The sequence below is a fragment of the Copadichromis virginalis genome, linkage group LG18, assembly GCF_057382275.1.
Source record: "Copadichromis virginalis isolate Kocher_CV1m ecotype Utaka linkage group LG18, C_Virginalis_male_GT1.1, whole genome shotgun sequence".
In the NCBI taxonomy this organism is placed as follows: Eukaryota; Metazoa; Chordata; class Actinopteri; order Cichliformes; family Cichlidae; genus Copadichromis; species Copadichromis virginalis.
Window position 1 is genome coordinate 10,623,707 of NC_140635.1, and position 19,920 is coordinate 10,643,626.

Consider the following 19,920-nt stretch of genomic DNA (forward strand, 5'->3'; position numbering starts at 1 on the left):
TTGTCACAAAATGTTTAGTTTTATTCGTGTAAGTTTTTCTTTTTAATTATATTACGGAGGGTAAATGTCAGAAGTAAGATTTCGGAGCATCAGTACAAGTATTAAAGTAAGAACACAGAACCTTTTGAAAGCTGATGACTCACAGTCTTGGAGACATCTAGAAACTCAATAAACGCGTGCCTCAGCAGGCTTGTTGTAATACAGTTTTTGCCAAAGTAACAGATCCTAAAACTACAGATGTGTCCTATAAAATGTTTTTTCACATCTAATTATTTTTAGTTAACTACATTAACCTTGCTCTGGGGAACCCTTCCAAACAAGAACCACACTTGTTCAGCTTTTTCTGATCGGACCATAATGATCTGTAACATTTAACATGCTAACTGAGGCCTCTAGTCTCTTAGATTTCAAGTTTCTCAGAGCATTGCAGAGTCAGTCCTTGGGCAGGACCTCGTTGGGACATTTCACTACTGGGAAGATTGGTAAATGTCTTGACCGTATTCCCACTTGTGAATAATCTCTCGCTGTAAAATGACAGACTTTTTTTGGGGACATTGCCTTTATGTATTTTCCCTGCTAGCTCAAATCACATAAATATCTTCTGTGTTTACCTGGTTTCAGTCATGAGAGTTGGACCATGAAGCATATCTGAAATCGTGCTACTTTTATGCATTTTGTTTGCTGAAATGTGATGTCGTTTACAAATCTGCTTCAGTAGCTCAGATGCATTTTAGCAGCAATTTTCAAAATGGTCAAAATGCATTTTTCTGCACCTTAAGGACATCACCATTGTGGATGTTTTTCATCATTTTTAGGAATTATTTGTTATTGGGGGATGAAAAAAAACAAGAACAGCCAACGATGGCTTAAGAGTTACCAAACACCTTCCTCTGCTTACTTTACATTAATTATTAAAGAACAAGTAATGCCTCTCCTTCTGTTTATAAGATTGAGGAAACCTGCAGTCAGCTGAGACTGAAGAAGTCACTTGGATGAGTGACGAAGTGTTTCTCCCACTGAAAACGCTACGTCCACATGAACAGTATCAACTTTTGGAGATTCCTCTCCTTCTGTTCACATGGAGATGACATGTCCAATGTAACTCCTGAAATCTACACATATGCTTAAGCAGGCGCCGCAGTCAAGCTCCACAAACAAGGAGACATTTTTGACAACTTAACCAAAACAAAAATATATATACACAAAACAGACACGGACAAAACATCTGTCACACATATTTATTGTAAAAAATACATATAAAAACAATTTGAGACATACAAAAGATCGGAGCTTAGAAACAGTATATTGAACAGACAAGGACCAAGCAATTTTCTTGAATTGTATTACATATTTACAATTTAATAAATAAAACTCAATTTGTTTGTTTTATACCAGAGTAAAGGCAGATTGTCCATATCTTGGGGATGCAGATACTGCTGTGGTGACATTTTAAACATCGGTCTGTAATCACAGGGCAGGCAGGGAAATGGCGCCCTGTGATTCGAAACCAAAGACTTGAGAATATTTATACAAAATACATCCTTGGTTGGAGAGGGGCTAGTTTGCACACAGAGCATTTAGCTAGCATTGGTAAAAATTTGAGGTATTGCACCGCACAGCTTAGAGGGGGTTAAGGAAGTAAATCAAGAGTAACGTGGCGGTTTTGGATTGTCTGTAATCTTTATTGACAACCCAACTGCCACCAACACCCCTCTGAACACACACACACACACTCACACAAACACCCCCCCTTAAAACCCTCCCAGCCAAAGTATACAATATCATAACTTATCACCACGACAAATGTAATCTGAACATCTAAATGATCAATGCGCCTCCTCTTCTGCCCTGTCCCCCACAACAACACAGACCTAAATGCACAAACAAACTATTTTTGGCTTTATTTTTCTTTTCTCCAATACAAAATAAGAGAAACATGCACAAGGCTGCCCTCTAATGACGGGACAGGTTATAGCACCGCAGACTGCAGAACATTGGGGTGGGGGGAGACAGAAAAGACCAACAGAGGCTGGGGTGAACAAACCTGTGAGCATGGCTCACCTCTTGGCCAACCTCTAAACCGCCCCACACCACTGCAGCGCTGAAAGGTAAACACCTTTAGAGCAGGCAGCAAAAGCAATCAGTTACAATATATTTTTTGTTCTTACTGCTAGAGTTTCCACTGGCCTACGTACGACCTGTATCAGGCAGCATCTGTTGAGCAGCCTTACTGTTTCGGCTTCCACTTCAGCTCAGCCCCCAAAAACGACACCACAAATACCTCTTTGCACAAGAACCCCTTCACCAGGCAAAAGGCAATCAACACACACACACAAAAAGAAAGGCCAAGGATAGCCATTTAACACATTTAGCAACAAACATGAGCATTGTGATAATAAAATAGCCTAAATAAAAAACAAAAAAAACAAAAAAAAAAAACAAGGGGAATTGGGGGGGGGGGCTGCTTATGTAATAATTAACCATCAGCTGTCCGTAGCCTCCAGTGTTATGGATCGAGGCAGATACCACATGGTGTACACTTGCTCCAAAAATACATCTGTCCCTTTATCTCCCCTCGATCTGGCATTTGTGTAACCAGATGGCGAAACTGTTGCGTGGTCCAAAAGCAGAGAGAAAGAATCCAAATTACACCCCAGAGGACAGAGGAGGCAGGGGACAAAAACTCAAAACAGCTTTCAAAGTAGAAGTTTCGACCATGTGAGCCGCCATGTTGCGTACCAAATACAACATTAAACAGGAAGGATGTTGAATGCAGTTAAGCCGGTTCACCAAGCAGACTTCTGGGCAATTTACAGTACACACACACACACACACACACACACTTACAGTCGTGCTCAGGACATAGTCTGTCCCTGGTTGTTATCTAAACGTGCACACGCATACAAACACACAAACAATCTTATCCTGGATCTTATGGTTTAAACTAAAACAAGCCTGAGGGACAAAAGTGCACAAGTTGGTGCAAACACCAGCGCTACTATGGCCCTATAAAATACCTACAAACCCTCCTCAACGCTCACCAAGTAGCAGCACATTAAACCCACCGCTATTCAACCACCTACAAGTCTGACCTACCAAAAAAAAAAAAAAAAAAAAAAAAGACTTATTTTTCCACTCCCCAAACAGTTAGGCCCCCAAACATCCCCTGAAATGTTTACATGTAACAGGAGAGGAAAAACAAAAAACAAAAAAACCCAACACCTAATGACGGCAGCCCCCACTCACCAAATACAAGTCCTCAACCTCCAGCTCAATCAAAATAAAGCAATGTTTACATAGTAACAGTTTGCGCTTTCAGTGTGAGGTTGGTTCATTTATGGGGTGAGCCGAGAAAAGAAAACATTCATCCGATGTATGACATGGAACGATAATCGTTCTGTTTTGGATTTTGTCTTTTTTTTTGCAAAACACTTGATAAAATAAACAATCCCGTTGGGAGGGAGAGAAAATACACAGGAGAGGATCCAGAGTCACAGTTAAGACCATTTTTTCTTTTCTTTTTTAGCCCCCCCCCCTTCCCCCGGAGCCAGGTTTAAGTTCGTTCTAGGATGATAATATTTATACGTTCTGCAGTTTAAAGCCAAGTGCGCAGGATAGACGGATAAACGCTGTCGTTTCTGTTCCAACCGGGGGGGGATGTCTCGACCACGGATTTTTGAACTGTCGGGAGGAGTTTGGCTTGAAATGGTCAAGCTCAAAAGGGAGCGATCCCAGCAGAGAGCATCAGGTGTCTTCACGTGCAGCTTCCTCTTAGGATCGTCTGTTCTCCGCTCATGTATTTGTAGTCTGTGTCCAAGAGTGACAGTGGGCTTTCGTTTGTTCAATTACACATTTTTTATTGGGGATTTTTCGGATTCAGTGTAGTCTCCTGTGAGGGCAGAAAAAGACACGAAAGAAGAAGAAGAAGAAGAAGAAGAAGAAGAAGAAGAAAAAAAAAAAGATTCATTAATACAGGCTGTGGGGACTGTGCTGAAAAACAGACTGCAGCAAAGACAGAAAAAATGTGAAAATTTATATCAATTCTATATCTTTTTTGTTGTTGTTTTTGGTGTTTTACAGAAACGATGTGGCCACAGGCAGAAGTTCTTTGTGCTGCCAGCATTTATTTTCTATTCAAACACTATTAAGTTCAGCACTGACGCAAAAAACTTTGAGGGTGCAGTTTCTCCCAACCCCACGCACCCACTCACACACACAGTGTTTTGTGAACACTGAGAAATCCAGAAACATCCATGTAGATGCTAAAAATGACAGCCTCAACATGGCATTTAATCTGTTAGACTCAATTGGCTTCTCTCAAACTGTAAAAGAACCCACCCACCACTTTAATCACACTCTAGATCTTGTGTTAACATGTGGTATAGAAACTGAACATTTAACAATGTTTCCTGAAAACCCTCTCCTGTCTGATCATTTCCTGATAACATTTAAATTTACAATAATTGATTACACAGCAGTGGAGAGTAGACTTTATCACAGTAGATGTCTTTCAAAAAGTGCTGTAACTAAGTTTAAGAATATAATCCACCCACTGCTATCATCTTCAATGCCCTGTACCAACATAGAGCAGAGCAGCTATCTGAACGCTGCTCCAACAGAGGTCGATTATCTTGTTAATAATTTTACCTCCTCACTACGTACGACTCTGGATACTGTAGCTCCTGTGAAAACTAAGGTCTCTAATCAGAAGTACCTGACTCCGTGGTATAATTCTCAAACACGTAGCCTAAAGCAGATGACTCGTAAGCTGGAGAGGAAATGGCGTGTCACAAATTTAGAGGATCATCATTTAGCCTGGAGAAATAGTTTGCTGCTTTATAAGAAAGTAGAGCTGGGCGATATGAGATTTTTTCATATCACGATATGTTTTTTTCATTTCAGCCGATAACGATATCTATCACGATATAAGCCAAATAACTATATTTGTAAGATTTAAATGTGCCGTTGCTCACAAGTAAAATGTGAAAGAATCAGCAGCTTGTTTTTATTTAAATATTTATTTCCCATAATAAGTTCAACAGGGTAGATGTACTTAAGGAACATGAGTTTTTCAGATAAATAAAGGCAAATATTGCAAACTACACAAAAGGCAGCCGCTAAAGCGTTTAAGTTTCAAAATAGAACAAACAAAACAGACTAAATTGTCAATTCCACTTAGAAACAAAATATTAATTCTAAAAATAAATCTTAGTTTGTTTTACAGAAGAACAGACAAAACTGACTAACTTTTGTCAATATCAAATAAACTGAGAACTAAAAGGAAATTCTCAATCTCTCCTTGTTGTATAGCTGAGCTTTTCAAACAGTTTTAACAGTTACTTTAGTCTGACAAAAGCCGAATGACGAATTAGCGCTTCCAGTCAGAGACTGAGGCTACGTCCACACGTACACGGGTATTTTTGAAAACGGAGATTTTCCGTTTTCGTTTTAAAAAATAATCCCGTCCACACATAAAGGCAGAAATGAAGGAAAACGCTGCTATGAACATGCCAAAGCAGCAGGTGGCGCTAGATTCCTAACTGTGCAGAAATGTTGGCCAATCAGAAGTCTAGAAGCCTCGGTGGGAAAAAGTAAACAAAGCTGGGGCATAGAAGCAGAACCGAGTCGTATGTGTGGAGGGACAGTAACTGTGTGTATATGTAAGCATTTAAACACTGCAGAGAGTAGAATTAACAGTAACAGTATTGTAGAAATTCATTTCACCGAAACAATAACGTGGCGCAGTGTGACGCATGCACCAGTTTATTGTATTTCCAGACTTGCTTTCGGCACAATTTACAGTGCACGCTACTCTGTTTTTGTCAGACTTGAAATAGCCGAAATACCTTCACACTACGGAACTTCTATGGCTCTTCCGTTTGACAATCTCTCCGGCATTGGAACCATCATCTGTTTTCTCTTCGGTCACGCTCAGTTGATTTTTCTAGTCGGCACACTCATTTCCTCCATTACGCGCTGGCTCCATTACCCGCTGGCTGCTTCCCAAACAAACACACGTGCGGCTTGGCACTTGTGCTGTACCTAACAAGTCACGCGACGTGACGCTGCGGCTGTGATTGGTTCGGCTCTGCGCTACTTAATTTGGATTGGCTGACCTTTTTTTTTTTTTTTTTTTTTGAGGACAAGAGCGGCGAGGTCTATCGCGATAGCTTAATTTCTCTATCGAGTAAAAGTTATATCGCGATACATATCGTTATCGTTCTATCGCCCAGCTCTATAAGAAAGCCCCCCACAAAGCCAGAACATCTTACTATTCATCACTGATTGAAGAAAATAAGAACAACCCCAGGTTTCTCTTCAGCACTGTAGCCAGGCTGACAAACAGTCAGAGCTCTGTTGAGCCAACAATCCCTTTAACGTTAACTAGTAATGACTTCATGAACTTCTTCACAAATAAAATTTTAATCATTAGAGAAAAAATTACCAATAACCATCCCACAGATGTAATATTATCTACAGCTACTCTTAGTACCATTGATGTTAAGTTAGTCTCTTTTTCTCCAATTGATCTTTCTGAGTTAACTTCTATAATTACTTCCTCCAAACCATCAACGTGTCTTTTAGACCCCATTCCTACAAAACTGCTCAAAGAAGTCCTGCCATTAATTAATTCTTTGATCTTAAATATGATCAACCTATCTCTAATGATCAGCTATGTACCACAGGCCTTCAAGGTGGCTGTAGTTAAACCTTTACTCAAAAAGCCATCTCTAGACCCAGCAGTCTTAGCTAATTATAGGCCAATCTCCAACCTTCCTTTCATATCAAACATCCTTGAAAGAGTAGTTGTCAAACAGCTAACAGATCATCTGCAGAGGAATGGCTTATTTGAAGAGTTTCAGTCAGGTTTCAGAGCTCATCACAGCACAGAAACAGCTTTAGTGAAGGTTACAAATGATCTTCTTATGGCCTCTGACAGTGGACTCATCTCTGTGCTTGTCCTGCTAGACCTTAGTGCAGCGTTCGATACCGTTGACCATAATATTCTTTTAGCACGATTAGAGCACGCTTTAGGTATTACAGGTACTGCGCTGCAGTGGTTTGTATCATATCTATCTAATAGACTCCAATTTGTTCATGTAAATGGAGAGTCCTCTTCACACACTGAGGTTAATTATGGAGTTCCACAGGGTTCAGTGCTAGGACCAATTCTGTTTACATTATACATGCTTCCCCTAGGCAGCATCATTAGAAGACATAGCATACATTTTCACTGCTATGCAGATGACACCCAGCTCTATCTATCTATGAAGCCAGATAGCACACACCAATTAGTTAAACTGCAGGAATGTCTTAAAGACATAAAGACCTGGATGGCCGCTAACTTTCTGCTTCTTAATTCAGATAAAACTGAGGTTATTGTACTCGGCCCTGAAAAGCCTAGAAATATGGTATCTAACCAGATTCTTACTCTGGATGGCATTACCTTGGCCTCCAGTAACGCTGTGAGGAACCTTGGAGTTATTTTTGACCAAGACATGTCCTTCAATGCGCATATTTAACAAATATGTAAGATTGCTTTCTTCCATTTGCGCAACATCTCCAAAATTTGAAATATCCTGTCTCAGAGTGACGCTGAAAAGCTAGTTCATGCATTTATTACTTCCAGGCTGGACTACTGTAATTCATTATTATCAGGATGTCCTAAAAACTCACTGAAAAGCCTTCAGCTAATCCAAAATGCTGCAGCAAGAGTACTGACAAGGACTAGAAAGAGAGAGCATATTTCTCCTGTTTTGGCTTCCCTTCATTGGCTTCCTGTTAAATCCAGAATTGAATTCAAAATCCTGCTCCTCACATACAAGGTCTTAAATAATCAGGCCCCATCTTAGCTTAATGACCTTGTAGTACCATATCACCCCATTAGAGCACTTCGCTCTCGCACTGCAGGCCTATTGTTGTTCCTAGAGTATTTAAATGTTGAATGGGAGGGAGAGCCTTCAGTTTTCAGGCTCCTCTTCTGTGGAACCAGCTTCCAGCTTGGATTTGGGAGACAGACACTCTCTCTACTTTCAAGATTAGGCTTAAAACTTTCCTTTTTGCTAAAGCATATAGTTAGGGCTGGACCAGGTGACCCTGAATCCTCCCTTAGTTATGCTGCAATAGATGTAGGCTGCTGGGGGATTCCCATGATGCATTGAGTTTTTCCTTTCCAGTCACCTTTCTCACTCACTATGTGTTAATAGACCTCTCTGCATTGAATCATATCTGTTATTAATCTCTGTCTCTTAGAAATATGGTATCTAAGCAGCATGCGTTTCATCATCACCCCAACTGGTCACAGCAGATGGCCCCGCCCCTCCCTGAGCCTGGTTCTGCCGGAGGTTTCTTCCTGTTAAAAGGGAGTTTTTCCTTCCCAAAGTGCTTGCTCATAGGGGGTCATATGATTGTTGGGTTTTTCCTCTGTATCTACTGTACAATATAAAGCGGCTTGAGGAGACTGCTGTTGTGATTTGGCGCTATATAAATAAAATTGAATTGAATAAAACAAACTGTTTCTTTCAATCTGATTATTCTGTTTTAGAAAGCAGGATTAACCAGGGTATGCTGGGCATTGTCTGATGACTTATTGAGCTCATCTTGAGGTCTCAAAATAGAACCCATAAAAAAAATGTTTAAAAAAAAAAAAAATTGTTCCTTTCATCTTTTATATTCTCTATGGCTCAGACGCTAACGCTAAACTAAAAGATTCACATTGCATTTCTTTACTTTTCTGAAAAGTACAACTAATAAATCCATCTTGAAAAACACATTTTGATGAACAGTAAATAAATCTATAACACATCCACTGGGAAATTAATGTGCATACCAGACTAGCATTTTACAGACATTGTTGGCATTTATCACACACAATAGCTAATCAAGAAAGCAATCACTGGATCCGTCAATAATGGCATAATTAACAGTCGCAGCTCTTTGTCTTGCATCAATTTCACACTCAAGGTGGGGGCCTGTTTCCCTCCAGAAAACAAATCTAACCACACATTTTATTTTTTTAAACAACTTGCCAACAACTCGTGGATACTGGCACTCTTATTTGGTGCTGGCTTTGTTGTGGCAATGTCTCACTTCCTGTTCCCGTTGCAACGCAACGCGGTGCTTATCTGTAGTTTAATCTGTAGCTTGGTTAATTACAAGCATGCACAAAGCGACTTATTTCATTGTGTAACCTACACGTGGGTTATCGGAGCACACTTTCTGCAAATTAAATTTACAGCTTAATGTGTCGTCAGGGGTTTGAAGGGCTTGTAGTTCTCCGTCTCACCAGCACTTTCCTGCTCAGTGTAGCCAATGTTTAGTTACACCTAAGCCTCCTTTAGTGCTAATAGGACTCATAATAAATGTCGTTCTTTCATAGCTTTGAAGGTCTGGTTCTTCAAAAACACAATTTGCTGATGCAAAAAAATCCACCAGCTCGGCTGTAGTACTGGCAACATTTTAAATGACTGTGTGACCTAAATACATTACACTTAATAATTGTAGTTATGCGTAATTTAGTGTACCACAATTGTGTCAATTTGCGTATGCATCCCCTAGGGGGGTGCAAACATTCTCCACTGCAGTCCTCCAAAATCCCAAATGCATGCTGCTGGACACGGATGACGCCGTGCATCGGTAGAAAGCTGAGTGGTTGGTAAGAGGGCCAGAACAGGGAAGGGAGCAACAGCAGAGTTAACCACGAAAGTGAGAGGCATTGTCTTCAAATTCAAAGAGCTGAAGTGAAACAGTCTGTTATAAATTTGCTTTTCTCCACAGCTCGCTGATGGACCAACGGTAGCACAAACAGGGGAAATCCACAGACTGGTTGTGCCACATACATCACATGCTGCCCCTATTGAAACCAGGCGCTCTGTGCAAGTAGGCACTCCGGATTGCACACACGCTACCACTGCTGAACCATAATGTCACCATTACTCTTCACTGCAGGCAGTACTAGCTGCACGTTTTGGTCATTTATCAGGTCAGCAGTGCACGTACCTGAGTCAGGTTGGTCACGGCGTGGGATACATGTGACCCCATGAGTCAATCAAAGGGATGTTCAGGGCAGCAAGGCTTCACCTTTGACCAGGAATCAATGCAGCTGCAGGGAGACAGAGCACACTGAGAATGTGGAGACACCAAGACGATATACTTGAATCAACTCATGTGAATGTGGGAGAAGCTCGAAGGTCTGCCTGTGGTTGTAGCGTCTCCCACAAGGCCTAATCCACTCACAGGAGGTGTGAAACCAAAATAAAAGGGTAAACATTCAGCAGTTAATCCTTTAAGGCCTCGTTGACTCCCTGAATACAAATGGAGCAGAGATAAGACGCCTGAAGACCTCGGGGCCTCTTTTGGCTGTTTGCCTTTGTCTTTTTGTTTTGAGTTGCAAAAGTCTGTTAGGAGTTTTTTCCCCCCTTAAGTTAATGGCCTCTTTACTTTTAACTCGTGCCCTCACCTCATGTTTTTCAGATGGTAATGACTTTTATTTTTATTGGCTTTAAGTCACTAATCTGGAGCTGAGACAAGCAGTCGATACTTAATGAGCCTGGATGGGAGAAAAAAAAAAAGAAGAAAAAAAATGGTGTGGGGGGGAAAGCATTTACCAGCAGGAGATTTTAGGTTGTGCTCCTTTCTCTCTCCTTTTTTTGGATAATTAAACTGAATGTTTTGGGTGATGCTACTACTAAAACAAAATTAAGTAATTGCATTGAGCGTTGGGTAAACACATTGAATAATGAAAACCGGTGTAAGATTAATCAACAGTAAAAAATAAAATACTTGTATAGTCTTGTATAAACTGTTTAAAATGATTGATAAGAAACTCAATCAATACAAGTAGTTTTATATAAGACACACACGATGTATTCACATAAGTAACCGACTGACTTTCTTTATTCAGTAGAAATAGTCAATGATTTTGGGTCTGTTAGCAGTGTAGCTAGTAAAGCACAAAACAACATTATGGCAGATTGTCCTCATATACCTCAGACCCGATTAGTGATCCTATTCGTCTCCCGGCTTGTGACCGGCTCTAGCAGCGCGTTCCGTTTGAAGTTAGAAATTTTCAAACGTAGAAAGCCGGAGCAGCCTCACCGACCCAGACTTAACAATCCGAGATGGCAGCAGCAGTGCATGTAAACATTCATAAAACTGCAAAACTTGCAATCTGTACAACTAATGTACATTTGTTATTCACCAAATGAGCCACACGCAAAGCACTGACCAGACTCCATCCATGACTGTGCTTACAGTGTTTTTAGTCCTGCGCTCTACTTTTAGTGATGCATAAAGGCCTGCCTTACTAAGGAGCAAAACAAATCCCACTCAAAACGCTACGTCCAGATGAACAGAATCAACTTTTGGAGAACTAATTATGTTATCTGTAATTTTTTAAAAAGTTATAAAAAATACAGCAGGCTGGATCTTGAGTGATCGATTACCTAATCTTGGTAAATCGGCTGTACTGAGATTAAGGGGAAATCAGTGGCTTCTTGGAAGCTGGGCAAAAATCAAGTGATGAACATTACAGTTTGTTTTAAACTGTCAATGTGGGGTTTTTTTTGTTTTTTAAATAAATTGGCTGAAACATACAAAATACAGGATCACAGTAAAAAAAAAAAAAAATCTCCTAGAAATGTCATTAATTCCTTGGAAGTTACAAAAAAATAAAGCGTTGAACATTACAGCACGTTTTAAAAATGTCAAATGGGCTGAAACACATTATGAAAGTTGATAGTCATTTAGTTTTTTCCTAGAAATGTCATTGCCACTTAGAAAACACTGTGCTCACATCTGTCAAATTAAAATGCAATAATCCTGCATGTGTTTTCACAGTTGTTAAAGCTCTTACTGAAAAAATATTTAAAGTCTTCCCTTTTTTTCTGTCACATATTTATAATGGAGGATGCTCTTATTAAACGTGGCCAAAGTTTAAATGAATTAAATACATACAGCAGGAAATGAGCATAATAATAAGTCAAAATAATGTGAACACATGTTTGGCTTTAATCCATTTTATCTCAAATTTCAAAACAAGGCTTCCCAATTCCATCACTTTAGCAAAGATTACAGAGTTGAGTCTGGCACATCCTATCTGGGACATGAGCAACCGATCTGTAATTCTCAGAAAAGTGTAGCTCTATATACGATACACACTAGTACAGAACAACTTTTGCATCCTTGTTTCAGATAGATGTCAGCTCTGGAAACCACCACATTTGCCCAGTGAGTTTACTTTTAATGTCACGTTTTGTCCCAAGCGAAGAAACAAGCTTATCTGCCCTACATTTTATTTTAATTTCATTCATACCTCTTGTGGTAGACGCAGAGGCAGGCCAGTCTGGCGATGGTCTCTCCCTGTACCAAATCCTCCAAACAGATGGAACACTCTCCACTGTCTTTACTGAGCACATCCGCTGTAAATGCACAAACACACAAATCAACAATCAGGGTTTTTCCAGGCTAAAAATGGCCCTCTGGGGAATGGCAATGCATGTAACCAGTCCATATATAGCAAAGGCAATGAGTCTACAGAAGTCTGAATGTTCCTCTTATTATGTTAAGTTTGATGAAAAAAAGTTTTTTGACTTGATTATATTAAAGCCTACTTAAAAATAAAGTGTTGCTCATATTTTTGTCAGAGACTTTGTGATCTTCTCTTCTGGAAAGTTCAAAGGGCACTTTGATGAGTGCCAGAATGTGTTTTTTTTATGCATAGGGAAAAACCCTGACATTAAGTCACCAGCCTTTTAATAAACACAGCTGTAGGAGTATTTTAGTGGCACGATACTTACTGTTGTAAGGTAGAGGAGGAGATGTGAGGCAACTCAACAGGTGATCCTCAATCCGACCCCCCGGGAAAGGCTTTGAGCAGAAAGGACAGCGGATATCTGTAGAGGGCACAGACACAACAGACCCAAGATTAACACTGTGTGTCACAGCACGATATAAATGATAGATGATGCGCGCTGAGCACAAGTGCTGTGTTTGGACATCTAGGTTGCACAAGCTGAAACCGCAAACCAAAGAGCAGCCTGAAACACACATGCTAAATGAGGCGTTCCCATGCCTGAGATGGTGAGAAAGACGTTGCCCTGAGTGTAACTGACCTGAAATAACGTTATTTGACTGTACTCACTGCTCAAAACACTGACTCAGTCTTGAGGGATGGCCACTGCTCGAGCCATTCGTAGATAGGAGAGCCAGGCAGAAACAGTGCCTCGCTGCCCTACATTTGCCTCCTCCATCTATGATTCGCTGCCAGCAGTGAGCAGGCATGTGCAGTTGTGACCCATTTCCCTACACTTGCTAGAGGGCTGGCCTGGGAAATCCACCACACTGCTCTGTGTTGGCTCAAAATGTCACGCTTGCCGTCACATCTCCACCATCTCTATTCATCTGATTATCTAATGCAGGCCGAGACAAGTGCAAAAATTTTTTTGGCTTCCTCTGCACACTAATGTTCCAATTTTAATGCAAGTTATTTAAAAAAAAAAAAAAAAAAAAGGCAGTTTGTTGCTTAAGACTTTCATGCTGCAGGATTTACCACGGACAGCCACTGTCAGCAGGCCTTGTGAACTGAATGGACTTGTATATCATCACTTCCAGTTTTATGCCACAGGTCTGCTTCATACAATAGGTCCTCTGATTATTTTAGTCAGCATGCGAGCAGGGGAAAAAAAAAAGATTATCTGTCCAAGAATGTAAATTCCTCAGCAAATCCATTTAATTCCAGACTGGCTTGATTGAGGGTTGCACTGTGGCATTTATGTCGTCGTTATATCCAAAAAACATGTCTTTTACTTAAGGATGCAACAGTTGCATTTTTCTTAGTCAAGGTTTTAATAGCCCTGTGTTATTATTTTGTCTGACTTCAGATTAACATCAGCTGTCTAATGAAAGCACAGTCAACCCCCACATTTTCCCCCCTTCTCCTCAGGTATTGCGCAATCTTTTCCCGTCATCTTCAAGCTCCAACACATCCATGGATTTTATGTAGCTTCTGTGGAAAAACGCCTAGCTGTATGCAAGCCAAACCACAATTACTGGTGCAGACCAGCCCCGTTACTAAGGAAATGTCATTTATGTGGCGCAAATGCTAAAGATTGTATTTTTAAAAATATATATATACATATCTATCTGGTGCTGTTTAGATGTTAACTTACTGCCGTGGCGATTGTTCAAACGGTAAAGGCCGATCCAAGCCTCTGACACCGGCCGCTGGTGTGTGCTTCGAACACGGGCGGACCTTGCGCCAACACGGGTGGCAGAGTGCCGATTCCCGGGCAGCCGCTCGGAAAAGGTGCGGTGTGGTGTGCGGCCTGTCTCCTCAACCTGCTGGTGTTCTGCGTCGACGGGAGCCTCTGGGCTAACATTGCCGTCTTCCTCGGGTTTCCCCTCGCTGCTGTCGTCGTCCCCGGGTGACGCCTGGCCAATGCTAGAGGGGATGCTGTGGTGGTCAGCAGGGCTGCCGTCCGCGCTCGCTCCGAGCTGCCCCGGGTCCGAGTCACTACCCTCCTCCGATCGGCTTCGGTTAGCCTCAGTGTCATCGAAGCTCACCGAAAAGTCGACAACGAGGCTGGTGGGCCTCGTGCAGCGAGGTCGCCGACAGGAATCCCGCTTTGTCCCATCTTTCCCGAAAGCTGAGGAAACCGTGTCTTCGTGTAGGCGACTCGTTCTCGTCCCCATCTCTGGTAGGCTAATTGAGCTGGCTAGCCGCGCTGCTTCCTCAAAACAAACTACCACAGAACGAGGTGGACGGATTAACTTCGAAACGACCCGTAATATGGTAAAATACTCGGATGGACAGTTTAAATAATCCCAACTGCCCAGTAACGTGGCCTTGTGAAAGGAGTAGTTGAAGTTCGACGTGTCTCCTCCGGCCTCAGTTCGTCCTCACTATCCACATTTTCCTTTCTTTTTTGATGTACCCGTTCTGGCTGCTGCAGCGGAAATAGAGCGTTTGCGTTTCCTCTTTGTGCCTCAGTCCGGCATTTACGGTAACTTCATCATCCATAATGACTTTATTATTTGAACATTAAACAGCTTAGATATGTTTTATGGTGTTATATGTTTATCTAAGATTATTATCTTTTTCAAATAAATATATCTGAATTTATTGCGCGTGACAGTTGTTCTTTTCTGGTCGACACCCATATGTCCGGTATTACGGTAAAAAAAAAAAATCGTATTACGAACACAGTATTCTGACCAATCACTGGTCTTTTGATAGCCGGCTGACAGGACAGGTGTTTGTATGACAGCCGTTTACAGGAAATCAGTGGTTACTCTTGACTTGAAGGGGCTTCGAAACAGAAAATAACGTCTGACGGAAACGTTGTATATCAAACTCTCTACCCACGGAGTTGAAATTGTGGGTTTTGCGGTGAGTTTCCTGTGTCTAGCAATCGTCCTTGTAGCTAACCACGCCTATGAAAACTTGAGTCACTGCAAAGAACGAAACATTTGCTCCCATATTGAATTCAGTTGCAAATGTTGTGCTGTGTTTGCATTTGGCAGTTCATTCATTGCAGCTAATGTTCTTTCCGTATAACTTATATCAGTGTTTGTTTTATTTCTGACTTTGGTGGCTGATTTTACTGCCCTTATTCTTGTTGTTTACACATGGATAATTGTCAAATCGATGACATAACATGAGTTGTTGTTTTTGTTTTGTTTGTTTTTTTTAATCCAAAACAAACTCTGGAGATCACCGCACCAAGTTTAAACGTCGTAGTCCCAATTATGTGTCAGTTTAGCAAGTTTTACTTTAGTTTCGAGCTGCGTTTGCGGTCTGCTTCAAGGCCCATTTATATTTGTATTTATATTTGACAGATTTATATTTGTTCACATTTCTGTATGTTATTCATGCATTATTCTGTATGTTTCCCAATGACACTATCTACAGTCTGTTGGGCATCATGTTTTCAGACTTTGTTCCTGTAATATGGTTCACGCCCTTAGATACAATAAAACAGTGCTTGTTCAAACAGTAGAAGGAATCCTGCCACTCAATACTCTGTGCTCTCTAGGATTATATGGCTTGTGACTGAGAGGAGAGGAGTGGCTTTTGACATTCTGATCTCTTTTTCTGCAGATGAGTGCTCTGACTTTGCAGTCCGCAAGCCTGGCCCCAGGAGTGCAGAAGCAGCAGCAGGCAACATGTGGGAGAAGTTTGACTTCAAATTATTCTCCCCCAAGTCTGGAGAATAAGTTCTTAGCTCAAACCTCCACAATAATGCCCCAGCTTTCCTCCCCACTCATAGATTTTGCAGCACAGCCTTCCTCTTGCTCCTCTCTCCAACCCTCCAAACTATCTTCCACCTCATCCTCCCTTCTCTCCACTTCTTCCTTTGCAGCCTCCTTCACTTCTCCCCTCCTAAGCACCCAGAACAAGCTCCTAGACAGTAACTTATCTCATCATTCTTTTTCCTTGACCTCCTCAGTCCCTAATGACTCTTTGCTCCCCACATCCCTGGCCAGTGGTGCTCTACTCACTAACTTTGCTCAAACTCCTTCATTCTTCCACCATGATCTCATGAGTAAAGAAGAGAAAAGGGATGATGGAGGGGATCCAGATGAAAGATATGAGATATCTGAAGTGATGCCTTTCAGTTTTGAAGAAACAAGTGTGGTACATGAGATATTCATCATTCCTCTTTAAACATAAAATCATAACACATCAAATTTTATTAAAACTTTTGTTGCATGTCATTTGTAATTTAATTTGTTCTGCACAAGCAGATTTCTGAGGATGAAGATAATGAGGCTGAAGAAATTGATGCTGAGAAAACTATGGACTTGCCTGTACTGGAAACAGAGTTGATGGAACAAGAATTTGAACAAACCGAGGTTGTCAGACAGGAGGAATTTGGAGAGGTCGAAAGAGGAAACGAGAAGGCCGAAGAGGAGCTGAAAGACAAAAAGGTTATAGAGAATAATTTATTTGTGTTGAACTCCTGGGTGCTGATTAAAGTGACTCCTTGTCTTTGTCTGTCCTTCAGTATTTCCTCTTGAACATTGTGTGTTGCTCTCTGGTCAATGAGAGCACAGCTCCAGGCCAGAAGGACTGGGACTCAGAGGACAGTGTTTGGACCAGAATCACAAACCTGGCAAAGGATATTTCTGCCTATGACCCACAGTTTCTTCTGAAGGTATGCATGGGAACTAAATTTTTAATATTTTAACTCCACCAGGACTCCATTATCATGTCAATGTGGTAGAAAAGCAAATTAAAAAAAACAAAACAGATAAACACTCAACACCATGTGACAACGGGATAAATCTACTATGACTGCATATATCACAGGCAATATTAAATTGTTGCTCTGTTTCAGGAAAATATTGCCTGCACAAATGTGTTGTTATAAATGAGTGCATTAGTAGCTACATGCAAATTAGCTAACTCTTTTACAGTCTCCTCATGTAGGTCATGAGGAGATCTGCAAAGACTTTCCAGACCAATTAATTCCCACAAGCCTGTATTGTTGGTTGAATTTACGAATGTCTTTAGTTCAACCCAAGATAAAAAAAATAACATGGTTTATCACAAGGTCACACAGCTTCCAACATGCAAATTGTCAGTTTGCATTAAGGTGTGCCCAACATGTAACAAGAGCTTTACTTTCTTGGATGTTCAGAATATTTTCATAGACTATTTCATTGTACTCATGCTAACTATTTAGAGCCAGAAATGATCCCATTTGGACAACAGGATAGAGCATTGAAATACCAACTAAAGGTAACAACCTGGTTTGCAAACTGCATCGAAAAACTGTACAGATAAGACTATACTGTTAGCATTCAGATGCTAAAATCAGACTGATCAAAACTGAAAAAGAAATATCCTCCTCCTACACCAGATCATCTGCCTCCATCTCACCCTGTCTCTAGCATCCCCCTCAGTCACACCAGCCCATGTCCTGCTTCACGTCATTCACAAATCTTACGGCAGCTGCTTATTGCACATCCTTGGTACACTGTATCTGCTATCCTTCTTCTTCACGTCCAGACTATCTCAGCTTTGCTTCTCTAACTTTGTCTCCAAATTGCTCAGCTCAGCTGATATACTCATCTCTAATCCTGTCCATCCCGGGCACTCCTCCTGTCTTTTTGTCAGTGGCACAGACTCCAAACCATACATCATAGTGGGTCTCACTGCCATCTTATAAATCTTGCTATCCTATTGACACAAACGACTCCTAACACTCATCTCTCCACCTACTGCACACTGCCTGCACTCTCTTCTTCACCTCTCTTGTGCACTGTACATTGCTTTGGATGGTTAAAGTCAGGTATTTAAACTCATCTACCTTGACCACTTCTTCTCCTTTCAGCTTCGCTGAACAAGCTGTATTATTAGTGAGATAATGTGATTAACAATGCTCAAAGTTCCAGCAGCAAAACATGGTAGAGCAGTCCAGTTCAGTGGCTTAAGTTAGCAGAGATAAGACTTAGAAGATGGCAGTCAGCTATAGCTGTCTATGTTTGCATACCTAACTGTAAGTCTTACCAATATATCTTCAAGATGAACTATGAACCCACTGAACACATGTTGTGTTTTAATCAGATAAGCCATAAAAAATTTCCCAAAGGGTCCAACAGGGTAAAAACAGTAGAAAATCCAGTTTAATCACTCATATCAGAGGTCAGGGATAGCACAATCAGTTTTAGCTGCCTGTCGATTAAATTAGCCACGTCCCTAACTCTATCAAAAGGAGCGAGTTATAAAACAACAGCAACAAAAATATCACCCCTCTTAGAGTTGTTATGAAGAAGGAAATTACTCATAGAGACCAGAACCTACTTTTTAATGCTAATAGTTGAGCTTTTTTAGTGAGAGTGAATTGCTTCTGGAGCCAGGCTGAAGGGCTCATTGAGGGAACTGCAGTTTTGGGGGGGTTTTCCACTTTGGTGTTTGCTTAATTTTTCAGCCCTGATGCACACACATCAGGTATTCTCAAATAACCAATTTAAAGTGGTGCGTCATGAGAGTAAGCACAGCTAATGAATGGTACACATAATCATGTATGTCATATATTATATGGTCTGTCTGCTCCAATCTAGGTGGCACTTTACACTCGACAGAAGTTAAATATTCGGATCACTGCGAACTTCTTATTGGCTCTGGCTGCCAACCTGCCGCCCACCAAGCCACATGTCCGCAGATACTTCTGTGCTGCTGTACAGCTGCCGTCTGATTGGCTGGAAATAGTCAGAATCTACAGTACAGTAAGTCATAATGATTATCTGTTGTACGGTCTGGACGATCTGGATGTACCAAGTCTGTCTTCACACTACAATCTGATGTTTCCAGTGCTTCAGCCGCTCTCTGCCGATGTGCCTGAAGAAGGCGATGGCTGACAAGTTCAAGCAGTTCAGCGAGTATCAGCTGGCCAAATACAACACACGCAAGCACCGCTGTAAGCACAACCGCAACAAGCGCAAAGCAAAGGTACACATTCAGTGATTATGTTCTCTCCTAAACTTTTAAGGTCTCAATGTGGAAATTAAGGCCTAACCAAGTAATACTAATTTCACCACCTCTTTAGTGGGGAAAAAACTTTAGTACTAGAGATGAACACTTTGCTTTTATTGTTTTGTTTTTGTTCTGCCTCACTGACTCAACCAGAAAAAACTGCTTGTGGTTTCTGTGTTTGTGTAGCTGACTCTAAATTCACTTCTTATACATACATGCTTTAAATATCTGTATCTGACCACACATATTATGGCATCTGTGACTTCCAGAAGCCAACCGATAAACAGATCAAGGAGTGGGCGGACTTGGTCAGATCAAATGCATCAATTCTGAAGAACTTTGTAAGTCAATACACTTTACTGTTGTGTCACTAAATAAGGCGCTTCCTTTCAGTTCCTTTCTGTCTTTCTATTTTTTTTAGTTACTGTTTAATGAAGTGC

General features: G+C 41.0%; 2 protein-coding genes across 3 annotated transcripts in view; one reads left to right on the plus strand and one right to left on the minus strand.

The window, feature by feature from the left end:
* Nucleotides 1–1,224: 1,224 nt before the first annotated feature.
* LOC146687324 (uncharacterized) lies at nt 1,225–14,691 on the minus strand. Its single transcript, XM_085439373.1, has 5 exons — nt 14,169–14,691; nt 12,798–12,893; nt 12,314–12,419; nt 10,000–10,102; nt 1,225–3,889 (listed from the first exon to the last, which is right to left on the minus strand). The coding sequence occupies exons 1-4, from the start codon at nt 14,689–14,691 to the stop codon at nt 10,045–10,047; spliced, it is 783 nt and encodes a 260-aa protein (XP_085295499.1). The 3' UTR covers nt 1,225–3,889; nt 10,000–10,044.
* Nucleotides 14,692–14,940: 249 nt separating this feature from the next.
* The window catches only part of tep1 (telomerase-associated protein 1), a 40,308-nt gene continuing 35,328 nt past the window's right edge, over nt 14,941–19,920 (plus strand). The window contains exons 1-7 of one of the 2 annotated variants that reach the window (XM_085439372.1): nt 14,941–15,002; nt 16,100–16,636; nt 16,747–16,929; nt 17,007–17,156; nt 19,069–19,233; nt 19,319–19,456; nt 19,750–19,821. In XM_085439372.1, coding sequence (XP_085295498.1) covers nt 16,100–16,636; nt 16,747–16,929; nt 17,007–17,156; nt 19,069–19,233; nt 19,319–19,456; nt 19,750–19,821 — 1,245 coding nt within the window. In that variant the 5' untranslated portion in view covers nt 14,941–15,002. Of the gene's footprint in view, nt 15,003–15,200; nt 15,389–16,099; nt 16,637–16,746; nt 16,930–17,006; nt 17,157–19,068; nt 19,234–19,318; nt 19,457–19,749; nt 19,822–19,920 lie in introns of those variants that run through there. The other variant, XM_085439371.1, reaches the window with a different exon arrangement.